Genomic DNA, 18,529 nt, shown 5'->3' with positions numbered 1-18,529 from the left:
GTGTTTTCAGGGAGCACAAATGTTAATCACAGCAATCATTTCCCACAGGAAAACGCCCCGACTTTGCTTTGCTAACACACAATTAATAGAGACATATGGAGAGTCACTTTCCACCGCGCCCCCAACCCCCCAGAGCACACCCACAACCGACACACATGCAATGCATTCAACACAATAAATGAGGCCCCGCTTGTGGGAGCAGCTCAGCAGGTTTCGGCCCATTTAATACATCTGTATTTCGTTTCAGTGATAAGCGGTCAAGGTCAAATGAATTACATTTTCTCTTTTGTACCTGATCATAAGGGAAGTCATTTAAGGATAGCTTTCCTATAGAACAGGTCCATACGTTGTTCTTATTCTTATTCCTGTCTATTTTTTTTAATACCTCATCTGCTCCATGTATTTTGTGTGAAGGAGCGATCACATTAATTACTCATCTTGATTTTTATTTGGTGGACTCTTTTGGAGTCAATCTGTTGCTTTCTGTTGTGAAAGTTTGTGAAATGTCGTTGCCGAAGAGCATTGGTGTATCGATCATCATCCCAATATATATCGGCCTCTCCATACCGTACGTGCACACTCCTGCCCAAAATGTTAAGACCTCTCCATTCTCGTGTATGCGATGAAGACGCTCGCATCTTCTTCCGGGGCGGAGCGCTGCGGCCATCTTGTTTACGCGTGTGTACCACAGCGGAAGAAGAAGCGAGCGCCTTCATCACATACACAAGAATGGAGAGGCGACAGCGTGCAGGAACAAGATGGCGAGGCCACCTTATACTTGTATAACTTATATAACTATAACGCCGAGCGATTTGTGGGGTGCGATTTTTTTTGAGGAAGCATTTTTATGATGCAAATGCATTACTCTTTTGAACAAGTATTGCTTTGAGAAGCCAAACTTTTTACTGAAAAGGCCCCAGCAACTAAGAGGAACGCAAACTGGGTTCATGGGACCAAGTGGGGGGGTAAGTCGCTGTTGATGGACTACACTGCTGATGGGGATGTCAAAAAACTTCATGTCAAAATACACAAACTATCCCTTTAACTCAAAATGTAGCTGTACCCCGAGACAGTTAGACGACGCTAACGGGGATAACATCAGCACAACCTGAACCAGTGTGGCATTGGCTGTATGAAGCCAACCCATCCATCCATTCCATTTTCTTCCATTTATCCGGGTCTGGGACATGGGGGCAGCAGTCTCAGTAGGGAAGCCCAGCCTTCCCGGTCCGTGGCCACACCTCTTCCAGTTTCACCGGGAGGACACTAAGGCGTTCCCAGGCCAGCTGCGAGACATAATCCCTCCAGTGTGTTCTAGTTCTGCCCCGGGGGGCTGGGCATGTCCGGAACACCTCACCAACAGGCATCCGGACTACATGCCCAAGCCACCTCAAACGGCTCCTCTCCATGAGAAGGAGCAGCAGCTCTACTCCGAGCCCCTCATGGATGACCGAGCTCCTCACCCTATCTCTTAGGGGGAGTCCCGCCATAAAACACAGGGAACATAGGGAACATAGATTGGCCGGTAAATTGAGAGCTTTGCCTTGTGGCTCAGCTCTCTCTTCACCATGACGGTCCGGTACAACGACCGCATTACTGCAGACGCTCCAACCTTCCCTCACGCGTCAACAAGACCCCGTGAAATGTAACCTTAACAATCCGGATAGCATGCCAAGGTGATCCCACTTGAGATGTTTTGCACATGGCACAGTGTACACATGATCCTGGCTGCTGTTTCCTTCAGTGGCACAATGGGGCCTCAGGTTGTGCAGAGGTGTCAAACGGCGGGTAGCTATGTGGAGATGTTGCAATGGACATTCCTCATGACTGACGGCCCTCCTCTGTGTGGTAATGACTGGCTTTTCAACAGTAAGTGGCTTTTCCTTGGTAACTAATTACATTTATGAGTAATTTTGTTACTAATTTGATTTGCCCAATACTGGTTGGTATGGTCAACTCAACTCAAAAAGTAGCTCATCATAAATTGCAATAATATTAATCAAAAAAATAAGTTTTGTAAATGGTACACTGACACACACACATAATTCTTTTCAACTTTGAACTTAAGAATTGAAAAGACGTGTTGAATCAAAAGTGAAATGTCAGCAACAAATAAAATCAGTAAACTCACTGTTTTGCATCATGGAGACCACTCCGCTCTCCCAGCTCGTTTGACTTCTGTAATCTGTGCAAACAGAGATCTTTCATTATGTTACGAAGAGCACATGAACACATACAACCCCCACATGGACCTTGAGGCTTGTATATGACGTCAAACAGAGGTGTCCAATGATGGCCCTGAAGACATTCCCGCCCCGCAGTTTGGTTTTTATTGGCCCTCGACATGATTTAAAACTAAAATGAATTCATTATTAATGACACATGTTGTTCGATTCTATATTCGACTCTTTGTGACCTGGACCACGCAGCTACGATGTGGATGTTTCGTTTAGCTTAGCATTCACTGACCTACAACGGATTGCTTTTAGCGTCTTTGATTGACAAAATGCAAAGTGGAAATGCAAAGTGGCCCCTATACGGCCCACGGTGGAAAAAGTTTGGACCCCCCCCCCGCTCTAGAACATGAAATGCTGGCCGAGTGGAGCGGAAGATGATAACGTGCAACAGGACGTGATTGTCATTTTTTTTTAGGCAATCTAACATGCAAGGGCTTCCTCCTCCTGTCATGTGTGTTTCTCCTTCCTTTCATGATGCACCACCGAGTGGGCCTCTTTGTGGCATCAAAATTGCTCTCAAGCCTAATCCATCGATGAGGAGTTGCATCATCACCTCCTTTAGCCCCTTGCGTACAAAAACATAAAAAATGCATAAATACGTTGTTGGGATTGTTGGGTCTTTGATATTGCTCATTCTTTCAGTTATTTATTTATTACAAATATTTCAAGTGTATATATTTTTTGGCATTATGACCTGATCCCAGAATATTTTCATTATTTCATACTTTTTTCCAACCTAATTTTCCAAATGTTGCATCTTTACTTTTTGTTTTGTTTCTCATGATATTATGACTGGTAACACTTTACAATAGGGTACACAAAAATACAGTAGTTACTGAGGAACTAACAAAGAAATAATGAGGAACTAATGAGTAGATTAGTTACTGAGGAACTAATGAAGAACTAATGAGTAGTGGTTAGGGTTAGGTTCATTCCTCATTAACTACTGTAATTTTGTGTACCGGTAACACTTTACAATAAGGTACACAAACTACTCTAAATGCATGTGCCTTACTTCCTACTTTACTCATTAGTTCCTCATTAGTTCTTCATTAGTTCTTCAGTAACTAGTCTAAATTTATGTGCCTTTGTCATTAGTTCCTCATTAGTTCTTCATTAGTTCCTCAGTAACTACTTTACTCAGTTCCTCGTTAGCTCTTCATTAGTTCCTCAGTAACTACTTTACTCATTAGTTCCTCATTAGTTCTTCATTTGTTCCTCAGTAACTAGTCTAAATTGATGTGCCTTTGTCATTAGTTCCTCAGTAACTACTCTACTCATTAGTTCCTCATTAGTTCCTCAGTAACTACTTTACTCATTAGTTCCTTATTAGCTCTTCATTAGTTCCTCAGTAACTACTTTACTCATTAGTTCCTCATTAGTTCTTCATTTGTTCCTCAGTAACTAGTCTAAATTGATGTGCCTTTGTCATTAGTTCCTCAGTAACTACTCTACTCATTAGTTCCTCATTAGTTCCTCAGTAACTACTTTACTCATTAGTTCCTTATTAGTTCTTCATTAGTTCCTCAGTAACTACTTTACTCATTAGTTCCTCATGAGTTCTTAATTTGTTGCTCAGTAACTAGTCTAAATTGATGTGCCTTTGTCATTAGTTCCTCATTAGTTCCTCAGTAATTACTTTACTCATTAGTTCCTTATTTGTTCTTCATTAGTTCCTCAGTAACTACTTTACTCATTAGTTCCTCATTAGTTCTTCATTTGTTGCTCAGTAACTAGTCTAAATCAATGTGCCTTTGTCATTAGTTCCTCAGTAACGACTCTACTCATTAGTTCCTCATTAGTTCCTCAGTAACTACTTTACTCATTAGTTCCTCAGTAACTACTCTACTCATTAGTTCCTCATTAGTTCCTCAGTAACTACTTTACTCATTAGTTCCTCAGTAACTACTCTACTCGTTAGTTTCTCATTAGTTCATTAGTTCATCAGTAACTACTTTACTCATTAGTTCCTCAGTAACTACTGGAGTTTTGTGTACCTTATTGCAAAGCCCTTATGACTTTAAAAAAAATCCTCTTTTGTTTAATATTTTAACTTTGTGCTCCTAAAATATTTTTTATTCTCATATGACAACTTTCTTGTTGTGAAATTAGGTTTTTTTTGAAAGATTGCCACTTTTTGTCTGAATATTCAAATTTTAAATGAAAAGTTGAAATATTCAAGTAAAGTTATAATATTCAGACTCTTTTTTTTACATTTTTACTGTTTTTTTTGTTTGTTTTTTTTAGGTTTTCTTTTGAACTACTTTTAGATTGTGCCAAGGCAATGGAAATGCCCGGTGGGCTCGATTAAGACGCTCGGCAGGCCTGACGTGGCCCATGGGCCGCAGTTTGCCCATCCCTGCTATAGATGGGTAACTTTATGGGGTGATAGCAGAGGGGGAAAGAGAAATGAAAAGGTTCAGACAAGGTAAAGAGCAGATTAAAATAAGAATACATAAATATGGTGACTAAAGATAATTGATCAGTAAGCAAGAATAAAAACTACATTGCTGATGAAGGAAAAGGAAAATAAAAAAGTGTTCAAAAAGAAATGAAAATGTGAAAAAGTGAAGAAGCTAAATAAAATAATCAAAGAGAAAACCGATTAAGTTAAAATACTGTTTTAGCAGTCTTTTAAATATGTGTTTCATTTCTGGCAGCAGTGCAAATGTGTGTGTGTACAAAGAGAGAAATGCGTTTCTATATTCCTGCCACAAAGGCATAAATGTACACAAGTTGTGTTTGTATTGAAGCAGTACACTTCTTTCCTAAAATGAGTACAGAAATTAGTACACAAGTTCAGTATTCGTTTAATTGTTACTAGGGAACGTTTGGCATGAATTCCGAATAGTCCCGCAAACCTTTCTGCTTGGCTTGAGAAGAACTTGAAAGGACTTGAAAGGACTTGAAAGCTTCTAGTTTTCTTCTCTTTAACGACGCGCATAATGACGATGAAGGAGGTCTATACAAGGACCCAGGCCGGCTATGAGGCACCTTGTCCCCGCTACAACCCAGCACCTTGCAGCCTGTGAAAGAATACAAAGATCGCAGCTCCCCGCTGGCCTTTCTTTGTGTGTCTGCAGGATTTCGGTGTCCGTATTTGCCTCGTTAGTTGCGGCTTTAAAAAAAAAACAAAAAAAACGCAGCACAAAACCGCGCCAGGAAGCCCGAATGACAAACGATAAATATCAAAGTTTCATCGAGGCGCTGTCAGCATGCAGGAATGAAGACAAGACGTGCGCCATGCCGGCATGATAACCTACATAATAATAAAAAATAACACTATAAACATTTGTAATTAATAACTTAAAAACTCCCACTGCAATTCAAAGATGATTTCTATTTGTACTGAAGTCGATAGAAGGCTAATTACAGCACTACCGCCCCATATAAGAACAGCATTTTTTTTTTACAATAACATTTAAATATACTTAGAAATTACGTTAGCGCTCCCTTTCCCTTAATTTATTGAATAAAAAATAATGTCATATTAAAAAAAAATAAATAAAACACATAGAATTATATTTTTACAATTAATACATGAAAAAGAACAGCATATTAATTATTATTCTATACATATAAAATAGCAAATGATAGATATATATATATATATCTGTATATGCTTGTCTATGGGCCTATAGGCCCTATGCATCTACAGCCTTGATAGAGGCATCCTGTATAATGCAAAGGATTTATCACACTAAGCTGGACGCTTATATATATATAAAAAAACAGTAGGCCTAATTTTTCTACCTCCGCCTATTTTGATTTTGTTGTAGTTTTTTTAACCTTTTATTTTAAAAAATCCGACGTGAAATGATGTCCTTGAAACATCATCCAGTCGCCCATGTGTGGGGCAGAAGAATTAATTTGAATTTAATGGTTGCAAAAGAAAGAGTTACTGTATTGAACTAAGTCATATCTTTCAGAAATGTATTTATTTATTTCAGTGGTTCAAAAAAAAAAAGTGAAACCCAGATTCGCCACAGCGAAATATTTGAAGAATGTTTTTCTTAAGCACGCTTTCAGCTGATTAAAAACCCAAAATTGGTGATCTCGTCAAACGCAGTTGAAAAACCGCCATAAAACTTCCGGAGCCTTTAATTGGCCTCTTCGTCTGCCTTGAAGTCAATTCATGAAATCCGTTCACTTTAGCGGATGTTGTCACGCATGACATACCGTATCTATGATCCTACCATATTCTATATACTCAGCCCCCCCCGCGGGCCACAAAGGTCCGCTTGGTTTAAAAGTCCACTGTGATTTTTGCACCCCCCCAAAAAATATCTGGTTACGGGCCTGATACTCCACACTGTGGGGCTCAGGTGTTCATTAGAACATGTGTCCTCTGCTCCAGATGCTGCAAATTCACATGTTCGCATGGCGGCTAAATTCGTTCCGCCCTGTTTAATCGCGCGGTTAATTTGCTTAATTACGACCTCGTCAACGCCGACTTAATTGGACAATCAATTAAGTCGAACTGGTGTTGTTCGGTAGGCGGTAATTGTGACAGACACATGATATCTCATTTACAACATCACTTTCCGGTCAATGATGTATGAATACCATCGCATTTATGCGGGGGTGTCCAAATGCTGAACCAATTTGTATTTGTTTCTTTAAAATCAATCATAATAACTGATAAATATCAGATGTGTTGGCTGCTATGAGGAAAACTCTTAAAAAATATATGCTATAGTGTATTATTTTGCAAAGCAAACTATGTAAGATGACTCAGACGAGATCATTTTAGTTTACGCTCAAAATGTCATTATTTTGACACTTTTGTTTTTTATGATGCAGTATATTTATTATTGAGGGCCAATACGTTTTGCAATTTAAAAGTAAGCTTCTTAAACTGCTAAAACAGTCAAATAAGTCAATAGTAATACATTGAAATCAAACCAGACTTGTTTTACAGACTAGATTGTTCGTTTGAAGATCTGAAGAGGCATTTTGTGTGGCGTTCAAATGACTTCCAAGCATGACAAGAGGTGGACACTGAAGGGAGATGACCAAAGCAAAGCAGGCCTACCTTTTTGTGGCATTCTGTAAGAAGTAAACTTATGCTTCGTTTAGTTTTCCCACAGCTCCTTTCTTCTATTCTTTCCTCCAATTAGTTTCTCCTTGACTGAAGAGACAAGTGCAGAGAGCGACAGAGCTAGTCCTCCGGGGGGAGGAGACAGGAGGTGGAATAGGAGGGAACAGGAGGAGGGCTATGGAGAGCTAGTATATAAACCACAATAGGAGTGGGGAGGTAGTATGCAGACCCTAGTATGCAGAGATAGCGTACAAACTACATTAGGAGTGGGGAGGTACTGTAGTATGCAAAACTCTGCAGGGTGGTTGTCGTCCTCGTCCTGCAACTGCACCAGCTGACTATTTGGCCCATCCGGCACGACAGAAACAGGCAAAGTGGATGCTCTCACCATCTTGTGGCTTCTACATGTTGGTCCCTTCTCGTCCCCTGAACCAGGGGTGGGTAAACTGCAGACCACAGGCCACATCAGGCCCGCCAAGCGTCTTAATCCGGCCCACTGGGTATTTCCAAATTCCTTTATGTTAAACCTTTGAATAAATATCGACACACAATACCCATGCCACAAAAAAAACGTATAGTCCCACCGCAAGGCATGCTGGGTAACTTGTTATACGCTTTCTCCTGACATTTTGCAGTGTTTGTCACATTTTTGACAGAATACAAAATATGTCGATTAGGTCATCAGAGAAGTAAACCAAAGGAGTTAACATGCTCTTGATATCAGGACTGAAATTGTCCGATACCGATAGCAATCCCATGTCTTAACGACGCATAACGACCAGGGCCAGTGCCCAAAAATAGTTAATTTTGAATAAAATTAGTAATTATTACATAAGGGGCGGGGCAATGTTTTTTTTTTTCAACCATAAAATCACCTTCATTTCGACAAAAACATATTTGATTTACGACACAAATCCTAAAACTTCCAGAGGATGAGGCGCCTTCCTTAAAGGGACAGTGCGGATTTTTGACATGAATTTGGATGAGATCCCCATCAACAGCGACTTACCCCCCCACTTGGTCTCTTAAGTCCAGTTGTGGGTGATTTCAGTGATGAACAAGGTAGTTCCAGGTAGCCGCTGGGTTTCACAAGTAAAGAGTTTGGCTTCTCAAAACAATATGCGTTCATCACAAAAATGCCTCCTCGACCTCACAAATGGCTCGGGGTCATATTTGTCCCCCGCCTGCGCACTGTCTCTTGCCCATTCTGTGTGTATGTGTTGAAGACTCTCACGTCTTCTACCGCCGTGGAACACACACGAAAACAAGATGGCCACGATGCGATCGTCTTCGTCAGACACACAAAAATGGACAGGCGACAAATATAACACCGAGCCATTTGTGAGGTCGAGGAGGCATTTTGTGATGCGCTCTTTTGAACGCATATTGTTTTGAGAAGCCAAACTCCTTACGTGTGAAACCCCAGCGGCTACCTGGAACTATGTTCTTCTTCACCAAAGTCCAACCAGAACTGGACTTAGGGGACCAAGTGGGAAGGGGGGGAAGTTGCCGTTGATGGACTACACCACTGATGGGGATGTCATACAACTTCATGTCAAAAAATCCCAACTATCCCTTTGAGGAGACTTGGCTGTCACATACATACGGGTTGTTGACGTGAGCTTCCGTGAGCCTCCAAAACTCACCATACTCCATAAAGTGTTGTTCTTTAAATACCGTATAAAAGCTTTTCACCCACACAAGATCGTGTTTGTGGCATGTGCTCGCACTTAGGTTCCACGCGGCAGACGTGATCACTTTCGCTTTGAGGGAACGCGGGAGGACGACACTGGCCAAATGTGAGTTAGGGCACGACACTACACCACAGGAAAGGATCGCTGCGGGCTGCGGAGTGCTAGCCACAGGTGATCGGCTTTGAAAGGCATTTTTTGGCATTTGACGATCACACGATTTTTTTACGGAAATCGGCTTATGCTGATTGGTGGCTTTTCCCTTTTCAATTCAGCCAGCAGCAGCAGGGTAAGTGAACGAGTGAACAGAGTTCTGGTTCAGTAACAAAGTTGTGAATTTTGAACGACCGGGTCAATACTCAACCATCACTAATATTACTTCTTTGGGTAATAGGATTGTAAAGGTGACTATATGGGTGTTATTTCATCTCTAGAGGGCTCTAATGATGCAAAAAAAACATATTTACAAGGTCGTAAACAGATTTTCTATGCCATAACTACAACAATATTCTGTGTATTAATTTTGAATCCTACTCTGTGGAAATCCACTTATTGAGTCTGGACCCAGTTTACCACAATAAAGGAGGGATTACTGTATTACCATTCACAGTAGCGATGCCATAGTTAACATGTAGCGGTGGTACGGGAACATCGATGCGTGGGCGCATGTGTCAAGGTCATAGAGTGAAGCCCTGTGTCGATACGCTTATCACTCCAAGAAAAAGTCACGTGGCTGACACAGCTGCTGTATAAAAAGATGGAGCACACCACTTACTTGTTTGTCAGTGCTAATGTGAAGTTTTCGGCCTGCATATAAAAATGGAAATTATTTAGAAAATATGTAAAACTATGGAAACTTCCAAGGCCCTGGGGCATGTCTACATGTGTGCATGTATATTGATATATATGCACCCAGAGCCCCCCACCCCGAGCAGACCAGCAAATGGCAGTGGAAGCTGCATCGTGGCACCCTGACATGTCCCATTAGGTCATCACGCCAGACTGGTACAGGGGTTACGGAGCTAGACCGGTGAGGCGCCACGTGAGCAGGGCACCCAGGTCACTAGACCTGCCTTGTGGAGCAGCCCTCAGCATCGTTCATGAATCATTTCATACAACAAGAAGACTGAGCAAACTCTTACTCCAACAGCGAAAACACTACAGGAGTTTGAAGTCCAGGACCACAAGGCTGGCAAACAGCTTTTACCCACAGGCCATCAGGCTTCTCAACCAAGCACTCACACACGCACACACTCATAGCACTTTATTTATTTATTAATTGGTATTGTTTATTTGTATTAATGTCTCTTCTGTTGTTGTTGTTTAATTTATTGGTATTTATGTTTCTTATGTTCTTATTCTTTTTCTTGTGTTTTCTTTCTTTCTTTTCTTGGGAGAATGAACAGAATAAGTATTCCATCGCATAGCGGAACAACCTGTTTTACTGTGCATATGACAATAAAACTCTTGAATCTTGAATCTTGAATCTTGACATGTACGTCAGTAAGCATGAAAATGTCCCCAAGATCATCCATGTAGACCCTGGTGACGGTTATGGTTTCATTTATTTGAACATGCATACAAGTTACATTGGAATACATCACATATTACAATTGGAAGGAGCAAAGCTTGTTTCATCTTACCTTCCCATCTTTTTTGTTCACTTGCTGTATCCCAAAGTCTTTGCTGGTTTAAATACATCGGAAAAAATTAAGGTAAGACCTTGTAGAGGCATAGAGAAATAATATTTATTTTGGGTATATCTTTTGTGGCAAGCCCAGCATGAGAAAGAAAACAATTTTCATTTTTATTTTTGTACAACTTGTAGTGCTTGTATTGCTTTGTTAGGGTGACAATATGTTACCGAAACATAGACAAATGAAAATGCTTTCACAAGTTCCCTTCCCCCCTGTTGGACTACACACACAGGCACACGCACACACACACACACACACACACACACCCACACACATGATGTGTGTGTGAATTGCTGACTTCATAAAGCCAAGCCAAGCTCCACTCATCCCTAATTTAATTGCTAGAGAAAAGGTTAGTGCTACAAAGCAATTACCAAATGTGATTTCTTAGCAGCTATTAATTGTGGGTGGGAATGTGTGTGTGTGTGTGTGAGAAAGAGAGAGGGGGTGTGGGGGGAGGTGTTGGTCGGTGGTGTTCACCCTTCAGCTGAAGTGAAATATCTCAGCAGCAATTTAAGTCGGTAATTTCATTTTGTACCTCTCAGGTGTTTGTCCTTTCTGAACTGTGTGAACCATAATACATGAAACATCTGCTACAGAAATGTTTGGTCCATCATTACTGTGTAAATGCCTGTAATTATTATTAGCTGCAATGTGTTGATCCAATTACTTCACAAATGCTTTAAACACACTTTTTTAACCCAGTCTAACCCCAAACCAAACGGAGATATCAAGGAACCCCCTTTCTTTTACCTGAGAGGGGCAAAGACAGTATCAGTGTCGTTTGGAAGAAGGAACGAGATGAATTACATCTTTTTGCTACAGTCAATCACTGTAACATAAATCTAAGCTGGTGAATCTGAAATTGACAACTGCTTGGTGAGTTTTTCTAGTCAGTGAAAACACCTGGCACTAATATTTGGTGGAAGGATGCGGGAATTGTCTAAAAGTACTGTCTAGACCAGGGGTGCTCACACTTTTTTAGCCTGCCAGCTACTTTTAAAATGAGCAAGTCCCAAAGATCTACCTACTACTATAAATATAGAAAGTATATATTTATTTTAACAAAATATGAGTATGTATTTCTGTAGGTTATAAACATATATCAGGAATGCAAGCACTTTCTCAGCATGCAAGTACAAGTCCAAATGATGTACCTCTTTCTATAAAACATATACAAAATGTAAGCAGTAAACTCTGATACTCTATTGTAAATATTCATGATTAGTATTTCACATTCACATGTTCAGAGTTTCCAGGTCATCAAAGTAGTTGCTATCATAATTCACTTCAACATGGAAATAAAGATCATTCCACATAATCCTAAGTAGTTGTGTACTAGTGAGTGAGTACTGCTAATATGTCAGTCACATTAGCTACGTAACGTTCATTAGGGCACACAGTTCATGTATTACATCCAGTTAGCATTTGCTATCAAACATTAGCATATAAAAGAATGTAAAATGATGATGCAAAAGAGAATGCAGCCCAAGACAAGGCAACATATTGAAAAGGTTTCACCAATGGCACATTTTTAATAATAGTTTAAGAAGCCAACGTGTAGAAAACACTGATTTCTGTAGTAGAGTTCATGATGCCAAGCAAAGCCAGTAAACAATACACTTTTTTTCCCCCCACACAAGCACGGGGAGAACACACAAACTCCACACAGTGATGTCCAATAGAGAATCCAACCCAGGTCTTCCCCATCTCCAGACTGTGACTGTGTGGCCAACATGCTAACTGCTAGACCACCGTGCCGCCCTGGCAAAGAAAATACAAAACTAAAGTCGCTGCTGGGAACCAAGCAGGATACCATAGAAAACACAAAACACCACTAGTGGAGAATAGCCTGGAAGGGAATACTTGAGGGACCGGAAGAAGCTCGACACATGAAACAAGGATCTAGAAAGCGCTGCAGACTGATGAATAGCGGGTAACAATCTGGCACTGGTGGATTGTCTGGCTGCTGCTTAAGAAGACCAGGTGCTAATTGGTTGCAGGTGTGTCCAATTAGGCTCTCCTGGCCGGCTCAGGGGTGTGCTACACCAAACAACCAGCAGAGGGCAGCAAAGCAGCACACAGGACATGACAAATTATGTGTTATGTGGGTCACACTTTACAATAAGGTGCACTGAAATACAGTACTTACTGAGGAACTAATACTAAGGTACATTCATGTAGACTACTTACTACTTACTAGGAACTAAAAGACATACATTTACAGTAGTTACAGAGGAACTAATGAAGAACTAATTGTAAGGCACATACATTTAGACTAGTTACTGAGGAAATAATGAGGAACAAATGAGTAGAGTGGTTCCTGAGGAACTAATGAATAACTAATGAGTAGTGGTTCGGGTTAGGGTTAGGGTTAGGTCGGTGATCAGATAGATGTACCTGATTGAAAAGTGTTAATGTCGCTTGTGTCAACTCAAACGGTCGTTGGGGCAGCCAGGCTAGTTGTGGGTGGGACTGGGAATGAAGCAACAGCCTCGATTTTAGCCTCTACCATCTTAACTGTGCCACTGCCCACGACCTCACCCAGGTAAGCCACCGTAGCTTGGCAAAGTCACAATTTGCAAGGTTAATCATTAAATTTGCATAGGCCAACCTCCAGAAAACTTGCCGCTGCGATGCTAACTCTCTTGCGTCGCGGGCACTGTGATTGGCTTATGTGTGAAAAAATGACAGCATTGGAATTATATTGCATATGATGCTACCAAGGAGGCCTTCCAGAAGCTGGGGACAGTAACAGGTGGTTAGACGGTTGCCATTTATTCTTCAAGTACAGTGAAAATAAGAGGAAATGTGAATATTTACTATATTTTCTGCTTGCTCTCCTAAAATTTGACGTTAGGGGTCACTGCAGTCTCCTACTAAAAAAGTTACTCTGGAACCCGGCTAGATGCTTCATAGAACGGCTTGAGATGTTTTGAGATGGAGTAAGACCTTTGGTCAGTCATACAGTCACTTTGTCTCACAGTGTGTGTGTGTGGGGGGGGTGCACATAGTGGAGCTTCGTGAGGAACAATGGAGGAAAGAAAAAGGGTTGCAAAGTGAAAATGCCACACCCCCGCGTGGGGATGTTAATAATGAGCAAGGGAAGCCCATCGACACGAATGAGCCGGTATGCCAAATTTGTAAGGAAGTGGTGGCAACATAAACTAAACAAACTCGCCCACCTACGCATATCCACCTGACCCTATCTAAAAAAAAAACTACACACCACTACTCAACACTCACTGAGAGGTTTGATCAGCAAAGTAAATACAGCGCAAAATGGTGTGCGTTCACAGCCGATGTAGTTGAATACGTTGCTGAAGAAACGCTGCTCTTTAATACGGTTGGAAGGCCAGCATTTCAAGACAGGGGACCCCGTGGGTTGTCCCACCCGGCGGTTCAAAGCAATAACACGGCCACCAAAAAGCTCTGTCAGCCGATCAGTTACAGTTCTCCTCCGGTGTGGTGGAGCACCATCTTGGGCCCACCAAGCACTTCCTTGAAGACGAAAACTTGGCATTCCTCAGAGTACAAACAACACGCTCATTCAACATTTGGAGATAATTGTCACCGTTGATGTTTTTGTGGAAAAGTACAGTCCAACAATTAAACCATTTCTGACAAGACCAATCCTCTGTTGTGTTGAAAAGTTGCTTGGCGTGGAGGAGGAATGGTCTGCTCATTCTATGGGTGGAGCAGGACAGTGATGGTAATCTGCCACTGAGATGATGCTGGTTGTCCATGACGGAAAGGAGCCTCCTTGGTGTCCTCTGCTCTGCCACAGCTGTCAGGCTGCCCGGATCTGCCAATGACAGAGCCTGCCTTCCTCACCAGCTTGTCCAGGTGTGTGGACAACGGTGACAAATGGTGACAATAATATTGTTTATAAAAAATAAAAACCGTTGTTTTCTCCTTGTACTTTTCCTGAAATTCATTTTAAAGTCTTGTCTCGTCTCGTGGACCCAATCTTGTGTATGATCTCGTATATAGAACAGAACATGGATGGATGGGTGAATAAATGATCAGCAACTGACATAGAAAAGGGGTTGGATTAAAAAGAAAAAAGCTCTGCTTCATCATACTCCTTTCTGGACACATTGAGCGGTGCCAACGTATACCACACCATGCCGACAGGGGAACATGGACGTTGCTGCACAGAACAGCGGGATCAGCTCAACACGGGGAAATGATGAGGTGTGGTAGACGAAGACTGTACACCTGCCTCGTCACCGGATCGAGTTGCCTGCAAACAGCAGAGAACAGGAAACGCCAGATGACAGGAACTGACCGAATGAAGGGTGTTACTGTGATGCAGCGCACGACATCACAAGATTTATCACCAGCTTTTAATGGGTTGAACTTTTAAATGATGTTATTTCCAGACCGAAAAGAAGATTCTCTTTCTTCGAGTGTAGCACCCATTCTGTTTGTTAACTTCAATGATTTAATTGAAAATTCAAATGTAATTGGTGAGTCACTGTGTTCTCTGCGTGTGCGTGCGTGTGTGTGTGTGTGTGAGAGAGGCCGGCAAATAAAATAAAGCTTTTAATTGCATTGTTCCCTGATCAAACCATGTTTATTAGTGGGTGAAAGTCACATTAACCTTTCCGTCGGCCCTGACATTTCTTCTCCTCCTAAATGGAGAATTAAAGACCATTGGAAAGTCATTAGTGAAAATTTAGTGCCTCTGTTGGCTGGCCAGCCATAAATGAGTGTGTAAAACCTACAGCACTGTTACGAATCTGATGCCAAGTCACTCAATATTGTAAATTACATTAAAATAAGCCTCGGGAAAGCAGGATTGAGAACGCATATGGCTGTGTTGACAGAGTTACTCCAAGGAGTTTAAGGAGACTTTTTGATCCAGTTCGGTCCACAAGTAGCTGGACGTTTAATGTTTAGGATGTTGCCTTCACAATCACACAACAGTGGCGCCCAAAGTGCAGCCCACAGTTAATAGGATTAAACGCGTAGAATACTACAAAGGATTCCATATAAGGGCCAAACTAATTATAAGTCAAAACTAAAGTATTTCCTTTCATTCTCCACCACATTTCAAAAATAGGGAGTCTGATTAGTCCGATTCATTAAATTTGTTTTAATAATTACACACCGTGAGCCTTGAAATCTGACCATACTCTGTTCAGTGTTTGTTCTTCAAATGGCATATTAAACTAGATGCTGCTGAAAAGCTGAAGCGAAACTGTAATGCTTTGTAAAGGTACGAAAAGCTCCGTTTAGAATGAACATAGGAGCCGTTTGGAAGCTGAAGCTAGGCTGAAATGCTGTGGAAATATGCTAAAATGAAACACTTCATTTGAGCTCAACTCTGCAATTGAACCAACACTCTGTGGGTCAGGAGCCAAACACTCTGGCAGCTGAGCTACACAACTTTCAGAAACTCACCAGAATTTGCCCACCACGGCTGTGTTTTCATTGGCCCACGGCACATTCTTAAAACATCATTTAACAAGAAAACTAAAGAAAACAAAACAGAAAAAATGGAAAAATCAGCAGTAATATTACAAGAATAAAGTCAAAATATGAAGAGAAAAATGTTGTAGTGTAACACAAAAAAGCCCCAATTTTACGAGAACAACGTCGTAATAATATGAGGGAAAATAACGTCATAAATGTCAAGAAAACTGAAAAGAAGAACCCAACAGTTAAAATGGAAAAATCTGCAGGAATTTTACAAAAATAAAGATTAAATATAACAGAAGAAAGATATATTTATAAACTTGTTATATTATGAGGAAAAATCATGTAATTGTAGCCACATAGACATGAAATATTAAAGAAAGTACCTGACTTTTTAGAAGTTGTAATATGAGAAACAAACAAAACAAAATAAAGTTGGAATAATTTGGAAATTCAGTGGAGGAAAAAGTTATAATATGATAGGAAAACCTTCAAAATATTATGGGAATAAAGTCATAATATGCATGAATTATTTAGGAAGAAAGTTGAACTATTTTGAAAATAAAAAACATAAACAACAGCAAAAACGGGGGGAAAAAATAGAGCAAAGAGCGACGTTGACACTAATAGTAGGCTTTTTCACCTTTATCACAAAGATGAAATGCAGTTTTTCTTGAAATATATATAACTTCTGAGCATATATCAAAGTGGCCCTTGCATCCGTTCATTTTTCAGTCTGTGGCCCGCAGTGGGAAAGGTTTGGGCACCCCTGAACTAAGCCATGTTACTACTGTCGATTCCACAGACTGATTCTGTAATGGTGTATGTAAAACAACATTTCACCAGCAGAGGGTGCAATTTAAATTGCCCATTCATTTTCAATGGGAAATCTTTCACAGAAAATATGGAATTACACTAAATGTCTGAATATTTTGAAGAGTATGAATTGCAAGCACGCTTGTCCCGAGTGAGCTGAACATTTTGATGTTGGATTTGTTTGAATTGGTTAAGAAATGGAAGAGTGGGTAGTGGACAAGAAATGAGGCGGAACAAGAACTGGGAAGAAGAAGAAAAAGAAGAAGAGGGGGAGGAATAAATAGATGAAAAAACGGTGCACAATTTAATATGTTTAATTTAATAATTAACGCTTTTTAACATGCTATTCATGCCACACAGTTTTGCGGTACGCATTGCAGGATGCAAACTCGTAAAATAATTGAATTACAGTATTAGGACTAGATGACCAGCCTTTCTCAGTGGTGAAGACAGTCGTCTCATATGTTCTCTCGAAAAAGCAAGACAAATATGTTTTTGTCGAAATGAAGGTGATTTTAGGGTTCTGCCAATAGCAGGATTGCAGCCAGGAACTGTAGGCCTCATGGGAAAAAAATCATGTTGCTTCCACCCCTTTAAAAAAACAAAAAACTAGGATTCATTTGATTAGTATTTACCTATTTTTTGGGCCCCCTGGCAGTCAGGATTCTCGACTGCCTCCCTTTTATGGCACCCCAGGCCAATGACACTCATCATAAATAAAGTGAAACGTTTAGAATTAATCCATGTGATCAGTATTGAGATAAATATTCCTGATTTGTTGGTGAAAAACAATCAAAATGAGGTTTTCAGCTTGTTATTAGCAAAAAATAACCAATTTCTAGCAACTTCCTTAACCCGATGACGTTCATTTGGTCTGTCATTAATAAATTCTAGACTGTTCTTTTTGACAGACCAGAGTTGGCAAGTTTTTCATACCTGACACTTGCCGTCTTCTTCAGAGTGGTCTCGTGACCTTCCTGTGACGCGTCTTGTCAGCTGATTGAAACAGACGTTGGAGCGAGACCGGTACCGGCAGGCGACGGCGCCATCTGCTGTCCGACTTCTTAAAGGCCCACATCCCAGGTGTGTGGGCGGAACACGGCCCCCTCGTCTCGGTTTATGGTCTCGTGGACATGTATTTCAAGTGCTGCACGTGTGCAGGTGTGAAAAACTAGCTAACTCTGGTCTACTTTTTCATTGTTGGGAAACTTTTTTAAACTTTCTTCCAAATCATTTTTTGCGGTGTGCTGAGTGTGTACGCCGTTAAGTACCCCACTAAAGAAGTGACACAAATGCCTATAATGTGTTGAAACCCAGCAACTGACATATTAAGAGCATAAAATGACAGTACAACCTTATGTTAGTAGACGCTCAGCGTCCGCCTGTGCAAAAGTGCTGTGGTGAATGAATGAGAAGGACGTCGTGTCAGTCACCTGTGATATGGAGCTGATTCTGAACAAAAGATGAATGTATTCTTGCGCATATTTCGTCAATGAAATGTACACACAGCAGTCCATATGTAACGGATGCCAGCCTATGAGGCTGTGCAGGTGTACGTTGGTAAACCTCACTGCCTTAAGAGCTACGCTGAACACGCGGTCGACAGTCCGGCCTTTTGGCCGT

At 40.9% G+C, this 18,529-nt stretch overlaps 1 protein-coding gene across 3 annotated transcripts in view; it reads right to left on the bottom strand.

Moving 5' to 3' along the window:
* The window catches only part of LOC129181900 (paired box protein Pax-6-like), a 28,617-nt gene extending 21,243 nt beyond the window's left edge, over positions 1–7,374 (bottom strand). The window contains exons 1-2 of one of the 3 annotated variants that reach the window (XM_054777654.1): positions 7,273–7,374; positions 2,132–2,185 (exon numbers count right to left, since the gene is read on the bottom strand). In XM_054777654.1, the coding sequence (XP_054633629.1) occupies positions 2,132–2,185; positions 7,273–7,285 (67 nt within the window). In that variant the 5' untranslated portion in view covers positions 7,286–7,374. Of the gene's footprint in view, positions 1–2,131; positions 2,186–7,272 lie in introns of those variants that run through there. The other 2 variants (XM_054777656.1, XM_054777655.1) reach the window with 2 other exon arrangements.
* Between the last annotated feature and the right edge of the window lie 11,155 nt (positions 7,375–18,529).

This window comes from Dunckerocampus dactyliophorus, chromosome 5 (assembly GCF_027744805.1).
Source record: "Dunckerocampus dactyliophorus isolate RoL2022-P2 chromosome 5, RoL_Ddac_1.1, whole genome shotgun sequence".
Taxonomy (NCBI): Eukaryota; Metazoa; Chordata; class Actinopteri; order Syngnathiformes; family Syngnathidae; genus Dunckerocampus; species Dunckerocampus dactyliophorus.
Note: the sequence above shows the minus strand (reverse complement) of the source record. Positions and strands in the feature narration are given on the sequence as shown.